The 19,053-nt window shown below is 40.6% G+C and overlaps 1 protein-coding gene across 2 annotated transcripts in view; it reads right to left on the minus strand.

Annotated features, from left to right (window-relative positions):
• WWP2 (WW domain containing E3 ubiquitin protein ligase 2) overlaps positions 1–19,053 on the minus strand; it is a 167,245-nt gene that overhangs the window by 59,571 nt on the left and 88,621 nt on the right. For both annotated transcript variants that reach the window (XM_064273835.1, XM_064273834.1), the window contains one exon: positions 4,862–4,989. In XM_064273835.1, coding sequence (XP_064129905.1) covers positions 4,862–4,989 — 128 coding nt within the window. The remainder of the gene's footprint in view (positions 1–4,861; positions 4,990–19,053) is intronic.

Raw genomic sequence — 19,053 nt, forward strand, 5'->3', positions numbered from 1 at the left:
CTCCATTGCCTTTAACAAGTTCACTTTGATTAGTTCACTTACCCTCTTAGTGCCCTATGAGGAAGATTTTTATTATTTCCATTTTACTGAAGAGAAAACTGAGGTACCATTAACAGAGGTTCAAAGTAATGAGCAAGAAGCAGAAATGGTACTCAAATCCAGGACACCATGGGGTAAAAACAATTGTGTGTATGTTGGGGATTGGATAAGGGAAGTAAGACGGCTTAGGGAAGTAAGATGGCTTTCCGGTATGGAAAGAAGAACCGTGTACCAAGGTGAGAGGGTAAATGGGGTAAGTAGGTAAAATGGCAGTTGAGCCTCTGGTTTCTGCAACTACAGGCATTTCACAAGGTTCCCTCTGTGATGTTGGTTAAACATCCTAACTTTACGAATCAGATATTCATTTAAGACTAAGACATACTCCAGTCACAGCCAAAAAAAGATCAAGAATTAGAAATTCTTCCCCTTAACCTTAGACACAGTGCCAGCTCACTGGGTGTTCCAAGATCCGTAGGTGCACATGGTGGAGCAGGCTACTGGTGAATACACAGGTCTTTCCAGCCTTTACACTTAGGCACGTAGAAGGCAATTGCCAACAACTGAAGCTTTTTACACTGAAGATCACCTCATAACATATGCTCCACAGTAAAGCAAGTCATTAAAGAAGTTGTATGTCTCATAAGTGAAACCTAAACAATTGCACTTCCGATGCAGTGGATCAGTCAGCTTTCACCAGAGCAACCAAAACTACAAAAATAATTCATGTGACACAGGATGCATGAGGCTTATATTTAAAAAAAAAAAAAAAAATTTTAATTACATGGGAAAAGAGAAGGAAAACTTAAAAACAAACAAAGCTATACCATGTCACCAGATGGGAAGTTTAAATTTTTCCCACCCATCAATACATAGATTAACACAATTCCCATTTGTATTCCACCACACTTCTAAGAATTCAAGTCTAAATTTGTTTAGAAAATTTATAAACTACCAAAAGAATATTATAGAAAAAAAAATAAGAAGGCAGGACAGGACTAGGCCTCCTAGATGTAAAAAAAAAACATACTATAACACATCACAGCCTGGCTCAAAGTCAGAAACAAATAATCAGAATGAGTAAAGAGTCCAGAAATAAATTCTTATTATATGTAAGAATGGGATATGTGATACTAAGTAAAATCACAGTGAGAAAATAAACTACTTAATGTTTCTGGGATAATAGGATCCCAATATAAAGAAAAGCTAATTTAGATCCAGCCCTCGTTGTGTGTATGTATGTGTGTGTGAGAGAGGTATCTATTTTAGTAGAATTATTTTTTGTTTTTTCTTTTAGTCACATCATGGGGAACAAAGGTAGGAGAAAACAGAATAAATTTTCCTATCTACAGAAAGAGAGTCTTTTCACAGAGCAAAAGGTGAAATCACAGATAAAAAAAGGTCAGACGTAATAATTTTTTTAATTTTTAATCCATGCCCCTGTTTTTTTACAAAAGCCATGGAACAGAAGACAAAATGCAAAACAATGATATAGGCAGAAAACATATAATCATAAACATAACAGATAAAAATTTTTACCTAGGATATGTGAAGAGCTTACACAAATCTATAAACTTCTAAATCTCCAAAGGGCAAATAATGAAACATTATGAAAAGTCACACAAGAGAAAAGAAATAGTCTATCACCCAGTAATTGAAGAAATACAGGAATGGCACTTAATATCTGTTAGCAAAAATAACAAACCAATTTAAAAAATGATAGACAAGGCTTCAGGGGAAATTAACCTCACATACCACTTTATGAAAATTTTACACTGCTTTTGGATATATGATTTCTTCAGTCCTTTTGGAAAGCATCTGGTAATACACACCAAATCCCATTCTTTAAAAAATTCCTATTTATGACTCATGAATTTCATTCTAAGAAAAAACAAGGCTATATGCAAAGGTGCTTACAGTAGAATTTTTTTTACGATAAGGAAATACACAAGAATTAAGGAATGGTTAAAGAATTATGGGATATTAACTACAAAATAGCATGGGGCCACTAAAAAAGGTAAACACAGAGACAGCATAAATACTTAGAAGTGTGTATAAGAAATAACAAAATAAAGAACGAACATATCTACATACTACATAATTATGACTGTTTGAAATTACTCAAAAAAAATCATTAACTTTGGGAGATTACTATGTGCCAGGCACTATGCCAAGCGTTCTACATGTTTTATATAATTTGTTCCTTATAATGACCCTATGAGACATATGCTCTTGTCTTAATTTTATGTGAGAAAACTAAGGCCCAGAAAGTCACCTGGGCAGGGTCTACAACTAGTATGTGGGGAGTCAGGATCTGAGTGCAGTCTGTATGACTCCCCACCTATGTGCACGGAAATCATATTTAAGAGAGGAGTCAGAGGTACAACTTTTGGGGAGTAACGTTTGCAATAAAAAAAAAAAAATTAGAAAGCAAATCATTCCACACAAGTCTCAATGAAGTGCTATACCATTAGTTTACTTCTCTATTCTGCTGCTTCTAAAATTTAGGAATATTGCATTTATACAGACTGGCTGCCATTTACTTTCATTTTATAAAAATGGACACTTTATGTTTGTGACAACATGAAAAAAACACCCAAAACTCAGCTCCATTTCTGCCCAAATATCTTTTTCATGCTTAACTGCACAGCACAGTCAAAAAGGCTTGCTAAATAAATCTTGTAGGTCTATGAAGACATTTCCTGGAGGCAGGGATCACTACCACCACCACCTTGGCATTGGCCCTCACAGTTCTAAGAGCAACATACTGAAGGATGAAGATGTCCACATCCACATCTTCAGATGTCCCGCTAGTCCTGTGCTTCTGCCTGCGTCCCAAAGTAAATCTGAGGTATTTCTGAACCCTTTAGGCAGACATAAAAGAGGCTATGAAGCCCAGGCTGTCTGTAAGGCAAAGTTGAACTGCCATCACAGCAGAGAGGGGAGAGCTGGAGGCCAAGGCATTAGTATATTAACAGGCAAAAAGTCCTGAAATACAACTACTGCCCTTCACAGATGGGTTTTAGGAACAGTTTGGACATTCAGATATACCACCATAAAACATTTCCAAGGCAGTTTGGGGTTAGAGACACTTGGCTTTCCGAAGACATGGCTGGCACCTGCCTTGTCTGCTAGAACATGATGTTCCTGGAGACAACCACAATATACAAAGGTACCTAAAAGTAAATGTAGGGGAAATACAGATCTGTTTAAATGTCCAAGAGGAGTGACTCAAAGACCATCACCATATAAAGTCAGTTATCTATAGTTTTTATAAGGAAAGCCAAGATGGCTGAGGGAAACCAATATCACAATAATGTTGGCTTCTGGAAGAATAAAGTGGTTGGTAGCTCAGCCATGGCATCTGGGAAACAACTGGTTCCAAAAAGCCAGTTTTTCCTTTCCCATTTGAAAATGTTGGCCTTTTTCCATAAAAGACATTTTTCTAAGAGAAGTTTGTTTACTGGTACTCACAGAGGTGCACATGATTCTCTATAACACTCTTCACAGCTGCCACCATGCTGTCTCCTTTACACAGATGGGAAGCCCAGGCCAAACTCTTACTGGATGTTCTAGCACATAAATACAGAGGTTGGCACAGGAGCTCCAGGCGGGCGAGAAGGCAGCTGCTACTACTCCTCACCTCCAGCTCATCTAGTCCTCACGCGTCAGGGCTAGCTAGTTAACACAATTCCTCAGGCAAACCCCAAACTCCGGGGAGAAAGTCAAACCGTGGCTCTCATAGCGAGCCTCGCGTGGCACCCCACACCCGCAGTTTATTGTCGACAACGGTACAATACAGCAATGGCTTAAAAATAACAGAGGGGCTCTGGAACTTCCCCACGATGCTGCTGAAGAACTGAAAGTTTTTATAGAGTAACTCAAAGACATTTCTTCTACCCAATAAGTGTGTCACAGAAAGGTCAGTAGCACTGCCATGATAACCCTTACATGAAGCTCTGCTGCCACAGATTTCTTGTTCTTCATGCCAAGCTAAAAAGCATCTATAAAATGATATCAGTGTCACCTGCATTTAAACACCTGTACGTCCCACCTACAGCTTATTGAAACGTCCATGTCCCTTCCCAACTGTTTCAAATTAAGACAAATCACCAAATGACCAGTACTCACTAAAGATTTGACAATCTTCAAGAAGTTTAGAATAAACGTTTTTTTTTTTCTTTCTTTCTTTCTTTCTTTCAAATCCAACACTATGAGACTACGAAAGCATGGCAAAAAATGACTTGTTTTGAAATAGGTCTTTCCCTTCCCACTTAGAGGTAGGCAGAGCCAAGAGTAGAGAGGTCTTATGTGTATGTGACAGGGCTAATTGTCTACTCTCGAATGGAACCCTCACTAGAACAGCCCCAGCACAGCCACCAGAGGTAGTCTAGTGGTCAGCATCCCAATGCATTCAATAGCACTGCCATCTTCTTTAACCCAGCTCTTAGCAACAATACAGTCCTCTTTTCCCCTAGTCTGATAATTTCCTTAAGTTAAGGACATAAAAAATTTGTCATATATAAATAAGATATTCCCCCTGAATGAAATCCAGTGTTGATAAGAAATGACAAAAATATGAAAAGCACAGTAATATAAAGAATAACCTTGGCTATAGAGACTAAGCCAGAGATTAAAAAAAAATGGGTCTACTGGAAAACTGTTGGTTTCAAACTCATTTTAATGCTGGAGTCTTCTCTCAACTACCCTATATTCTGACAGTTAAACTCATGTTCTTTTACTGGAGGCACAGTCCCAACTCCAGATTAGAATAGGTTCAAGGCCATTGCTTTGCTCCAGGCTAGTGCTCCATGCTATCACTCACCTGTGCCATTGGGCAAGCCATTGTGACTTGGGTTCTTGATGGGCTGGCGGTGCCGGTTCCTAGTACCAGGGCTCTGCTCGTTGGATCCTGTGGTTGTTCTGCCTGAACCACCTGAATGTCTGTGCGTCCTGGGGGTTCAAAGAATAGAGCAGACAGACATAAGTCACTAGGAAAAAGAAAGAAGTGTGTCCCACTTAAGTCACCGTATTCTCTCGCACACTATTTATTGGAAACAAGACCTATTAATAGCCCTACTAGTCTTTGATTCAACAGAACCTGGCTCCAAACAGAGAGACCCAGGTATGCTTCCTTCTTGGTAAAAGCACAGAAGGCAACTTCTTGTAAAATTTTCCACTTGTGGTAAACAAATCCAGAGTGAATTGCTCCCACATCTGAAATAACTGGCAAAATACCCTATGACCATCACATTATTTTTATTGGGCTAAAATATTAGAAATAAACAAGAATCACTGGACAGGCTACAGATGAAATATTTCTCCCACTGGGCAAAAAGAGCCCAAAACTTACTCAAATCAACAACTTTCTCTACAGCTAAAAAGACACTTCCCTTTGGAATGAAGTCAAAGGTATTAAACAACTTAAGTTAATGTATATGTTGATATGTTCTACCTAGAAAGATGACTAAAACAGACTTAACAGTCCTTCGAAGTAAATGAGGAACAATGCAGAAATGGATCTACAACACAAAGAAAATAGTGGAATCTTCAGAGAGCCCAAGGTGACAAGTAGTATGCATTCCCAAGATCCTTTTGAAGCTTGACTACGTCCACTCAGTGAAAATGTCTAAGTCTCACTGCTTTTCAATTCAGCTGCTTCCCCAACAGAGATTATTCTACTATTTGCTACTCCTCAACAGTGAGATGGTTTAAATATTATCCAGTGAAGATAAGAGCACCCCTCTCCAGCTAACAAAACAGAGGCCCAGAGAACAATTTATACCACGTGAGATAGGGCAATAAGAGTAACATCAACAATTAAAGTAATAATACTGCCTATGAAAATATATAGGCGCCCTGGTGGTACAGAGCCTTGGTGGCGCAGTGGTTAAGAGCTCAGCTGCTAACCAAAAGGTCTGTGGTTTGAATCCACCAGCTGCTACTTGGAAACCCTATGGGGCAGTTCTAGTCTATCCTATAGGGTTACTATGAGTTGGAATCAACTCGACGGCAACAGGTTTGGTTTGGGTTTTTTGTTGGTAGTGTATCAGCTGCTAACCAAAGTTGGTGGTTCAAACCCACCCAGTGGCTCTGTGGGATTACAGCCAAGAAAACTCTATGGGACAGTAGTGGTGATCTGTCACACATGGTCACTATGAGTAGAAAACTGACCCAACAGCGCCTGACAACAACATGGAAGTACATAATTTTCTTTGAGCCAGGCACTGTGGTATGTACTTTACATATAGTGTCACTGAATACAGCAATCCTAGAGGTAGCTTACTATTGTTGTTATCATTGGGTGCCATCCAGCTGATTCCAACTCATAGGATTTTCTAAGCTGAATCTTTATGGGAGCACATCACCAGGTCCTTTCTCCCGTGGAGCCACTGGGTGGACTCAAACCATTTTACTGACCTTTTGGTTAGCAGATGACTGCTTAACTGTTGCACCACCAGGGCTGCTTACCCAAAACTAAATCAAACCTGTTGTCGTCAAGTCGATTCTGACTCATAGCGACCCTAAAGGATGGAGCAGAACTACCACGTAGGGTTTCTAAGAAGCAGCTGGTAGATTTAAACTGCCAACATTTTGGTTAGCAGCCAAGCTCTTAATTACTGTGCCACCAGGGCTCCCCAGGGCTACTTAGCTTAATATTATCATTCCCATTTTACAGATGAGAAAACAGACACAGAGAAGTCCTACAGAAAGTAAGCAATGAAGCAGAAATTCAAATCCAGGCACTCTGACCTCAAGAGTCAGACTGAATTATGCCCAGGCTGCTCTTTTACCGGTCACTTGGCCAATGGCGTCATTAATTAAAACCTATATTAGAAAGTTCCTCCACTGGGAGGATCTGCCTCCACCGGAACATCCCTGCTGCTGAGACTCTCTAGTCCCGACTGTTGGACAAGCCTGCGGTGCAAGAAGTAATGAGCCTCCTAAGTGTATATGAACTGCCACCACCACCTTCCTTCTCTAGTGCAAGCAACAGATTTTTCTGACAAGATGGGCATAAACTAAAATGTTAACAGGGATTATGTTTGGATAATGAGAACATGGAAGCTTTTAACTTTCACTTTTGTGCTTTTCTACATTTCTCTGGTTTTCTTCACTGAGCTTATACACTTTTGAGTTGGGGGAAAAAAACACATAATTAAAAAAAAAAAAAAAAGATCGGTGTTTCGTGAGCCAAAACTAAAAAGGAAAAGGAAAAAGAAGATACCTAGAGAATCCTGGAACCCTTCATACTTATAGGCTGCATGGCAGCTGAAAGCAGATGGAGGGTACAACTGAAGTATGGAAATAAAGATTTAATCTGGACTCTTTTTTTTCCAGCTTATTTTTCCCTGAGCTAATTTCATAAATCAACACTGTCAGCCACACCTCAGTCAAAGAAAAATATTTCAAAGTTCCCACTTCGTGGGAAGAAATGTTAGTATTAAGCACTTTACCACAACTCCTCATCGAAAGCAGAATGAGCACAAACCAGTTCCAAAGGGAAAGATGGTCTTTAGCAACTGGTGAATGTGTGTACCGTGTTGAGGGCAGAGAGCTTGAGAGATATAAAAGTGGCTAACAGAAGGTTCGTTTCATCCAAGAATCCCCTTAAAAGGACAAAAAAGAGCCTCCTTGATTTGGTGCTCACAGCCTGCAGCAGAGGGCTGTATCCCTCCAGGAGCAGCAGGCCATGTGGGCAGCGCTGAAAATGCAACATCAATCCTGTGTCACACATGGGCTCTGACAAGTCCATGATTACTTCCAGTCACCCGGGCTCCTGGTCCCTCTGCAGAGCAGCTGGGCATGACAACAGGGTGGGTCCCATTACTCCTCTGGCTCACTAGCTCCTCCCTCCCTTCCCCAAAAGGGCATGCGGTCAGAGTTGAGAGAGAATACTTTCAGAAAATTTTAACCACTAATGATAGCAGCTTACCCTGAATGACAGGCTGGACCAGAGCCGGGATTAGCCTGTAAACCAGTGGCAGCTGGGACCACTTTGTGTGAATTGCTGCCTCCCCGCCTGTGGCCAACTGCCACCTCCACTATCCCCCACCCACACACCCTTTCTCCAGATTCTTCCCTTGCCCTAAATCTGGAGTTTCCAGTTTTTTACTCTAGTATTACCTTAAAAATAAGACACTCAGAAGGAAGAGAATGCTTCGACAAATGAGGAAAACCTCTTCAGCAGTTTCCTCTCTTGGAGAACTCACTCAGCCCTTAAAAGATGGGATTGTGTCGTGATTAAAAGCTGGCCCACAAGCTGAAACCACACACCATAGGCCAAAATAGTATCAGGACAAATGCGGGCCGATGGGGTGGAGATGAGCTGGGCCCGCCACAAACAGCCTGGCTTCTGCTCTGCCAATGACTTCAACCTTGGCCTCAGCCCACCACAGTTTTGGGGTGGGGGTAGTTATACAGCCTCTGGAGCAGTCAGAAGAGGGCAATGCCAGTCAGACCAAACTCCACAAATGGTTTCAAGGCACCTAGTTAAAGAAATTCAACTCTATAGGATGCCTCTCCGAGGATGCTGGTGTATCCTTACCTAAGTTACTGCCCCAGAGACTGAGGCCTCCCTCAGGAAAGCCAAACAAGGACAGGACCCTGAGATTTCTCCCCAGGTTCCTGAAAGTGGTTCTGATCTTGATGAGGTCCCTAGGAGAGGACTCTTGGCTGTCGCCTGGCATTCAAGACTCTGACATTCTCAACTGTACCCTGAGAACCAGAGCTTGTATGCCTCACCCTTCAAGAAGGTGCATTATGAATTTTTGTCAGCATTTATTTTCTGAGTGCTAGCCCTGTTCTGTGGCTGGCAACATAACAGAAGAAGTCCCTGACCTCGAGGAGCATGCATTTCAGTGGAAATGCAGTGATTTATGATTTTGTCCAGACACATATTTGCATCGCACCCTACAACGCTATGTGTGGAGGTCCCTTGGATAGTGAGCGGACCTAGCTGACTACTTGGCATTGCTACCCCAGTGCACTTTTGTTGACTGTTGTCACATACACAATAGTTTATGTGGAGTAATTAAAAATAAAACACATCTTTGTTTCTTTGGTTTAAAAAAAAGGAAGCCAACCCTAGCATTGGCTATGTAAATATGTTAAAAAAAAAAAAAAGTGATGGCTCTCATGTTAGAAGACAAAATTTTTGCTAAACGAAAAAGTGGAATTCAAAACTAGTTGGTTGAAAATTTGAGATCGGTAAGTCTATCATATACATTATGTGGAAATTGGTTTTACAAAGCAGTCTTCAACAGAAAACTTAAATTTTCTATTCTTCCAAAGAAACTCTCAAGAAAATAAAAAGGCAGCCTATGGATTTGGGGGGAAAAAATTGCAAAATACATACCTGGTAAAGGACTTGTATCCAAAATATATAAAGAACTCTCAAGTTTTAATAGTAAGAAAACCACAACCCAATGTAAAAAAGAGTCAAAAGATTTCAACAGGTACTTCATCAAAGAAGATCTACAGATGGCAAATAAGCACAAGGAAAGTTGCTCAGCATCATTCGTCATTAGAAAAATGTAAATGAAAACCGCAATGAGATACCATTATACATCTATGAGAACGGACAAAGTTAAAAGAAAACAAAACAAAACTGACAACAAGTGCTGGGGCAGATGCGAAGCAACTGGAGCTCTCACATGTTGCTGGAGGGAACACAAAATGGTACAGCCACTTTGGAAAACAACTGGGCAGTTTCTTACAAAGTTAAACACACATTTACCATACAAACCAGCAATCCCACTTCTAGATATTTACCCAAGAGAAATGAAAACATAGGTTTATGCAAAAACCTGGACACAAATGTTTATAGCAACTTTATTCATAATCACCAAAACCTGTAAACAACCCAAATGTCCTTCAACTGGTGAATGAAGAGACAAACATACTATTCCATTTCATAAAGTGAAACAGTACTCAACAAATAAAAGGAACGAAATATTGGTACATGCAACAATATAAATGAATTTCGAATGCATTGTGCTAAGTGTGTGTCATAAAAATATCATTCCATTTTTAGGACATTCAGGAAGAGGCGAAACTATAAGGAAAGAAAACAGAGCCGTGTCTGCCAGTTATTGGGAGTAGGAGGGATTGACCACAAACAAGCGATGAAACTATTCTTTATCCTGATTGTGGTAGTAGTTACCAGGCTGTATGCATTTGTCAAAGCTCACAGAACTGGACACTACAAAGGTGAATTTTACTACACATAAATTATACCTCAATAAACTAACTTGATAATAAAAAAAAAAAGCAATTTGTGTGTTCCAGTCACTGCAAAACAGTTCAAGTGAGAAAAAATAAAAGCGAGCAACAGTTTCAAAAGGCAGGTCACTTGTAATGTAAGGATACAGTCAAAACAAAACAAAAACCAAGAACCTTATGGGAATGTGATTCAGGCATAATTCAGGACCTTGCAAACATTTCTGCTATAAATGTGGGGATCCTTCAAAGCCTAGGGATACATCTCTCCCAAATGTCAGGAATTCGCAGCTGGCTGGATACCAGGTGCCAAGCATATTTTTCTGTCTTGGTAAAAGAGGCCCAGAATATGAAAAGGAGGTTGTTTGACTTCAGATTCAGGCCTGCTAATATTCAAGCTCAGCAAAAGAGAAGATTCAGGGTATAACAACTGATAACTGGTGTCCTTTCATTTTAAATAAAACAAGCGCAGAAGTTAAAATTGCCTAATAAATTTAAAAGCTTTCTCATATCCTAATTCAGGGAATCAATATCTGCTTAGGGTTACAAGAACCAAGAGGGCTGCTATTCTCAAACCTGCCACCTTGCCCTTCCTCTAAGCACTCTTACCTGGGTCTTGTCTTTTCATAGCAGCATGGAAACAAAACTGAGCGAGGTTGGGCCAGTTTCCAGCAAGAAACAGGCGCTTAAAACAGATGCATGGAAAAAAAAATAGGAAGCAGTGATGGGAAAAGAATCAGTTTCCACCATTCAGAGAATCATCAATACCTCTTCCATTCTTCTTCCTCACTCAAATGCAGGTTAGGAAAAAAAAAAAAAACACGGAGGGGGGCATGTAAAAAGGAAAAGGCACAATTAGAGTTAAAATGGGACCATTCTAGCCATTCCAAGCATAATTTATGGCTCCATTCCACACCCTACCTCTAAACTGTCACTCTCACAAATGACAGAGAAGGTAAAAAATAAAACCACCGTCAAGTCCATTCTAAATTACAGAAAGATAAATGGGTTTACTATTTTTGCTCAACCTAGAGTACAGAGCAATCCTCTCAATGGGAGCACATTTATTCGACTAAAATACTCATCTGAATGCATCAATTGGTCTCAACCCACCTGGATCAAAGGACAATGAAGAACACCAAGGACACAAGGTAATTACGAGCCCAAGAGACAAAAAGGGCCACATGAACCAGAGACTATATCATCCTGAGACCAGAAGAACTAGATTGTGCCCGGCTACAACAGGTGACAGCCCTGAGAGGGAACACAACAGAAGACCCCTGAGGGAGCAGAGGAGCAGTGGGATGCAGACCCCAAATTCTCATAAAAAGACCAGACTTAATGGTCTGACTGAGACTGGAAGGACCCCGGTGGTCATGACCCCCAGACCTTCTGTTGCCCCAGGACAGGAACCATTCCTGAAGTCAACTCTTCAGACATGGATTGGACTGGACAATGGGTTGGAGAGGGATGCTGGTGAGGAATGAGTTTCTTGGATCAGGTGGACACTTGAGACTATGTTGGCATCTCCTGCCTGAAGCGGAAGATGAGAGGGTAGAGTGGGTTAGAAGCTGGCGAAATGGACATGCAAAGAGAGAGTGGAGGGAGAGAGCTGGCTGTCTCATTAGGGGGAGAGTAATTGGGAGTACGTAGCAAGGGGTACATAAGTTTTTATGTGAGAGACTAACTTGATTTGTAAACTTTCACTTGAAGCACAATAAAAATTATAAAAAAAAAAAATACTCATCTGAAGAGAGAATGTACAACACATTGTGACTCATCTAACTCCACCCAAACTTGAAAGAGACCTAAAGTTCAAGGGGGAAATATTCATTGTCTCATTCCACCACCTGTTTAGTGCAGCAGTTGATGACTTGAGGTTCCTTGAACAAATCTGTCCTATGACCTGAGATCATATGAACCTGAATTACAAGGGCATATGACGTTCTCATAGCATAAGAGACAAGTATTGTGGGCCATCAACCTCCACTACCACACAGCAGGAATCTCAATGGACTCTCCCTGAAAGGCAGATGAGTACTTCTACAGGTGGGCCAGAACAGTATCTTCAGTTTCTTCCTACTGGTATCGTATCTTGGTTAGAACCAGGCCCAACCCATAGACTCCCTGTGCTACAGCATCTAGATCCAAAGGACTACATGGGACCCTGAAGGTATTGGGCGCTACAGTACGTTAAAGCATTATTTCTAAGTGTTCTGACGCGATAAATCACAAAGGCAGAAAGTCAGCAGGAGGCAAGTAGTCTCTGAAAAGAGCATGTTCAATGGGCATTCCTCAAAACAACCTCCTAAACTCCTACTGAGGCAAATTCAGAGCCTTTGCTGTTCCTCTTGCCTGGCATACTCTTCCCTGGACTCTTCGCCCAACTGCATCCTAATCCTAATTTTGGTCCTGCACCCCCCAGGCTACAATAAGCTCTCCATTCTTTTTCATAGCATCCTAATCTTCCACTTTATGGCACTTCTATTTGGACTTGCTTATTTGTTTGTGTGTGTGTTTAACATCTGTCTCTGACAAGGGCAAGGATCATGTCTATTTCATTTACTGTTGTATACCCAGCATTTAACATAGTACCTGACCTACAGCAGGCATTCAAGAAATATTTTTGAATGACTCAAAGAAGTAATTCCGCAAGTTCGAAGGCACTATTGGGCTTGCAATCTCTAGTACTTTGTTCTTTCCCATCTACTCACTCATCACCTCAACACTATCCCTTCAAAGAATGCTCTCCATGGTCTTCCAGGTATTGGGCAATGTCAGATCTACCATCTTCCAGAAAGGCTAGTCCTAAACTTCATCTGACATCATATTCCAGTATCAGGGCGTAGAGAAAAAATCATGGCATAAGACTCAGTTCCTGTCCACACCTATACTAAAATTGCAAGACAATCTCTAAATCCAACCAAATTTTATTTGGCATAGTTTTGTGCTGGCTATACTTTCCAGCATACTCTAACAGGTGAAGACAAGGTGAGTATCAAACATGCAAATCAAGACAACCTCTGTGGTAGGCATAATTTCCAACATGAACCCCCTGAACATGCCCCACAAAACCCCTAAAACCTGTGAATATTATATCACTTCCACGATTGTTGGCCTTAGGGAAAGGAAATTATCCAGGTGAACCTGATGTACTTAGATGACCCCCTAAAAGCAGAGTGCTTTCTGCAGCTGGTGGCAGAAGAGGAAGTCAGAGAGATTCAAAGTACAAAGATTCGAGGCAACACTGCTGGCTTGAAGATAGCAGAGGCCATGGGAGAAGGAATACGGGTGGCCTTAAGGAGCTGAGGAAAGACCCTGGTTGTTAGCCAGCAAGGAAACGAGTACCTCAGTCCTACAACCAAAAACCTGAGTGAGCTTTGAAGGGAATTATTTCCTAGGGTCTCCACATTAGAATGCAGCCCTGTCGACACCTTAATTTCAGCCTTGTGAGGCCCTGAAAACAGAATCCAGCCATACTATGCCAAACTTCTGGCCCACAGCATTGTGAGCTAATAAATGGGGTTGTTTTAAGCCACTAACTTTGTGGTAATTTGTTAGGCAGCAACACAAAACAAAACTAATACACTCTCTCAATTCAAATAAATATAAATATTTCCACAGAAGACATTAACTTTCAGATACATGGCTAGGTAATACTTTCAGCCCAGATTCTTGCTGATCACCCTACCTCACTCTGTCAGGGGGCCCTATACAGTTACAGCATCACTCTATGGACTGCAGCACCCATCTCAAAAGAACAGCACTTCAGTGATCTTAATGCCCTTTATGAGACACACATTTCTAAGATTCAACAATCACTTGGGAATTTGAAGAAATATATATATATAAATGGGAATTCCAGAACACTTAGTATTCATGCAGAACCTGTACATAGACCAAGAGGCAGTCATTCAAACAGAACAAGGGTTACTGCATGGTTAAATATCAGGAAGTATCATACTTATTCAGTCTGCATGCTGAGCAAATAATCTGATAAGCTGGACTTTATGAAGAACTCAGCATCAGGACTGGAGGAAGAATCATTAACAACCTGCATTATACAGATGACACAACCTTGTCTGCTGAAAATGAAGAGGACTTGAAGCACTTACTGATGAAGATCAAAGACTACAACTTTCAGTATGGATTACACCTCAACATTGAGAAAACAAAAATTCTTGTAACTGGACCAATAAGCAACATCATGATAAACAGAGAAATGATTGAAGTTGTCATGGATTTCATTTTACTCGGATCCACAAACAATCCCCACGGAAGTAGCAGTCAAGAAATCAAACAACATATTGCATTGGGCAAATCTGCTGCAAAAGATCTCTTTAAAGTGTTAAAATGAAAGGATGTCACTTTGAGGGCTAAGATGCACCTGACCCATGTCATGGTATTTTCAACTGGCTCATACGCATGTGAAAGCTGGACAATGCATAAGGAAGACTGAAGAAGAATTGATGCCTTTGAATTATGGTATTGGTGGGGAATACTGAATACACCATAGACTGCCAGAAGTACTAACAAATCTGTCTTGGAAGAAATATAACCAGAATGCTCCTTAGAAGTGAGAATGGCGAGACTTTGTCTCACGTACTTTGGACATGTTATCAGAAGGGGCCAGTCCCTGGAGAAAGACATCATGCTTAGTAAAGTAGAGGGTCAGCAAAAAAGAGGAATACCCTCAATGAGATGGACTGACACGGTGGCTGCAACAAGGGCTCAAACGTAACAACAATTGTGAGGATAGCGCAGGACCAGATAGTGTTTCATTCTGTTGTACATCGAGTCACTAGGAGTCAGAACCAACTCTACAGCACCTAACGACAACATATATAAGTCTGATATTACTGTTCTTAACGGGTGAGAAAGTAGCATTCGTTTCTGGTATAGTTGAGGTACATCAACTTTACACATTCTTTTTCAAAACTGATTCCAGTGTTAACCTTAAAAGTTGCAAGGATTTGAAAAGGCTTTAATATGGAAGTGCCAATCATGAACAAAAACCAGGTGAAAGAGAAGGGATTGAGACAGAGAGTGGAAACCCACCTATCTTCGAGCAGTTAGGCTACACCTTGGATTACACAAGGCAGTACTGATAACAGTCTCCCCTAAACCCGTGCCTCTGGGATCACAGGAACCATCACATCTCAGGAGTTGGGGCGCCAAGGAATGTAGACTAGTAACAAGACCCACCCTGAAGTTCTGGCAAATGAAGAGCAGGAACACAAGTCTCTTCCAACTCAGTAAATATTTATTGAGCTGCTGCTACGTGCAGCAAAGCACTCCACTAGATCCTGCAAGGGATACAAAGATGAATAAGGCACACAAGGCCCTCGACACAGTGTCTGGCAGAGAACTAGGGCACCACGACCCCTGTACTACCCCCCAAAAAAATAAAATGGAAGAGAGAGAAGTAACTGCTCCGGAGTCCCTACTTCATTATTCTTTTCTAAGTAGGAAGGATATTGTTATGCTCCAATTTAAAAGAAAGCTTTTTTTAACCTCTTTTGAAAGGTAAAAATTTTCAAGGTGAAATCTTAAGGAAAAAGAAGAAAATCAACCTGCCACTAATCTTCCCTTCTCCTCCACAAAATGACAACAATTATTTGGGCCATATCCTACTCCATGTTTTTACTAACCTCAATTTCATCATTAAAGAGTATAGCTTCAAAGGTAATTTTTAAGCACACCAAGTACACCTAGTACACAGACGTGTTATTAAACTCCCGTAAAGCCAAACAGAAAATCTCAGGCAGGCAGCCGGTAAGTTCTTTTTCCCTTCACACCACTGGATACAGAATTTCACACTGCATTATCAGCTAATCACTGAACCAAGATACCTTCTTCAACTCAATCAAGACAAAGAAAGGCAGGCCAAACACCTAAAGTAGAAGGTTAGTCTAGAGACGGGAAACAAAAAAAAAAAGACAGAACATATAGAAATTAAAGGCAAAGGGATGAAAACAACTCCAAAGGTATCAAGAATCACAATAAACAAACGGACTAATGCTGACAGTTTAAAGACAGTTGTTATATTAGGTCTTTGGTTTTTTTTTTTTTTTTCTTTCCATTAAATGCTATTGTAAGAGGCAGCACCTAAAACATTAGGACAAAAATGGATGGACAAAATATGCCAAGCAAATACAAATAAAAGGAAGCTGAGGTAGCTATGCTAATATCAAACCAAATAGAAGTTTTATGGTTTTAAAAAATAAAAGTATAATTTACATACAGTGAAATTCACACACATGCCCTTTTTTTTTTAAATCTCCTGACTCTACTACCTGAAACCATATGCCCTAAAATTCGCCCTTTTTAAGAGTAAAATTTCATGAGTATCACTTAATGTATAAACCACAGTCAAGACAAGACCATTTCCATCACCCCCAAAAACTTTCCTTGTGCCCCTTCGCAATCAATCCTTCCCCCCAACCCCCAGCAATTGCTAATTGGATTGTCCCTATAATTTTGCCTTTTCCAGAACATATAAATGGAATCATTCAGTATGTAACCTTTTGCGTCTGGTTTCTTGCACCGGGCATAATGCTTCTGAGATTCATCTATGTTGTTGGCAGTTTGTTCCTTTTTATTGCTCAGATCAAATGAATTTTAAGGAAAAAAAGCATCAAAAAAAGGATAAAAAGTTCAGTCTATCAGAAAAATACAACAATTTCAAATTTGTATCGTGTGCCCAAAAAAATAACCTTGAACTACATGCCATGGATTGAATTATGTCCCCCCAAAAATGTGTGTATCAACTTGGTTAGGCCATGATTCCCAGTATTTTATGGTGGTCCTCTATTAGTGCTTGTAATTTTATGTTGAGAGGATTAGGGCAGGATTGTAACACCATCCTCACTCAGGTCACCTCCCTGATCCAAGGTAAAGGGAGTTTCCCTGGGTTATGGCCTGTATCGCCTTTTATCTTTCAAGAGGTAAAAGAGAAGTAAGCAGAGAGTTGGGGACCTCATACCACCAAGAAAGCAGTACCAGGAGCAGACAGCGTGTCCTTTGGACACGGGGTCCCTGCACCTAAGAAGCTCCTCAACCAGGGGAAGATTGAGGACAAGGTCCGTCTTCCAGAGCCAGCAGAGAGAGAAAGCCTTCCTCTGGAGCCGACACCCTGAATTTGGACTTTTAGCCTACTTTACTGTGAGAAAATAAATTTCTCTTTGTTAAAGCCATCCACTTGTGGTATTTCTGTTATGGCAGCACTAGATGACTAAGATGCTACATAAAGCAGAAATTCATAGATAGGATCTGGACCCACCCATTACAGCTGTTATCTCCTCCTGTTATCCCATCACTCCACTTCAGCCAGACCAGCCTCCTTTAAACTCTAAAGGCACACTCCTGCCTTAAGGCCTCTGCAACTGCCCTTTCTCTGCCCTGACACTCTTTCCCCATATATCCTCATCTTCTTCACCTCATTGTTTAAAGGTCACCTTCTCAATGACACCTCTCTTGACTGCCCTATTTAGTACTGCAACCTGCTCTTATGTCATACTTTCAGATATATTTTACATGAATTAAATTTGTGTTTTTTTTTTTAAATAATAAAGACCAAAAAAACAGAAAAAAAGATTACTTTAGGATTCTGTATTATTATAGAAGCCAAGGCACAGAATTTTTCCAGAAAGGACTGTCCATAATGTTAAAACCTGAGATAGGTTAAGTGGACATTTGCAGCTGTAATTCAGGTAGATTGGCAGGGGCAGAAGCTAGACTGACGAACTAATAAATAAATGGGAAATAAAGATGAGAGACCCAAAGTATACTGAGACCAACATCTTCACTATACTTTCAATAAGTTAAGGGTGCATAAAGCTTCATGAAACCCAGTGACATGTGAAGCCTAAAGCAATGTAAATCCTATACTTTAGTTCTGTGGCTATTTTTATCTAACGTAAAATGAAAAATCTAAATACAGAATTCTTTAAGTTATTCTATTTAGGCTGTTGAATATGCCATCATAAAGGTGGTCACTAAACTAAACTCCAAATCGCCACCCCTACAGACTTTGGAGCTTTCAAAAGGGGCCATCCAGTTCCAATAAGATCCTAAAAGAAAAGTCTAGCCTCATTGCACCAAACCACAGCCACAAACGTGATGGCTTACGCAGTTCCCTTTCCTTGCCATCCATATCAGCTCTGTTCTGGTCTTCATGTACCCAAGCTGCCCAAGCTTTCATGACTAAAAACTCATTTCTCCAAAACCCATTATCATTTTATTGCTTCTCTCTAAAACCTTTCCCTTTCAATTACAATTTTCTAGTACTGAGAAGAAGAAATACCACTCCCGTGTCCTTAATTGTGATAACCGTTATTATTGTCCCCCAGTGTTCATTGTGAGGAATACAATGCTTTGCTCTGTATCTCTTAAGTTTGGTATTCACTCCTCTTCCTACGGATATACGTTCAGAGCAATAACTGCCCCAGACCCACATGTTCCATAAAAAAATAAACCAAACCCATTGTCATCGGGTCGATTCCAACTCATAGCGATCCTACAGGACAAAGTAGAACTGCCCCATAGAGTTTCCAAGGAGGGCCTGGTGGATTCAAACTGCTAACATTTTGGTTTGCAGCTGTAGCATTTAACCATTACTTCACCAGGGTTTCCACATGTTCCACAGGGCCTGCTAAACACCAACTCCAGCTATCACAGGGGATATGACAGCTTTATAAGCTCTCCCCTTCTTGTATTTCTTATCTCCATGAATGACATTATGGAGCCTGGTAGTCACCTCTATTCCTCCCTGTCCTTTACCCTGTCTAGTTAATC

This window comes from Loxodonta africana, chromosome 21 (genome assembly GCF_030014295.1).
Source record: "Loxodonta africana isolate mLoxAfr1 chromosome 21, mLoxAfr1.hap2, whole genome shotgun sequence".
NCBI lineage: Eukaryota > Metazoa > Chordata > Mammalia > Proboscidea > Elephantidae > Loxodonta > Loxodonta africana.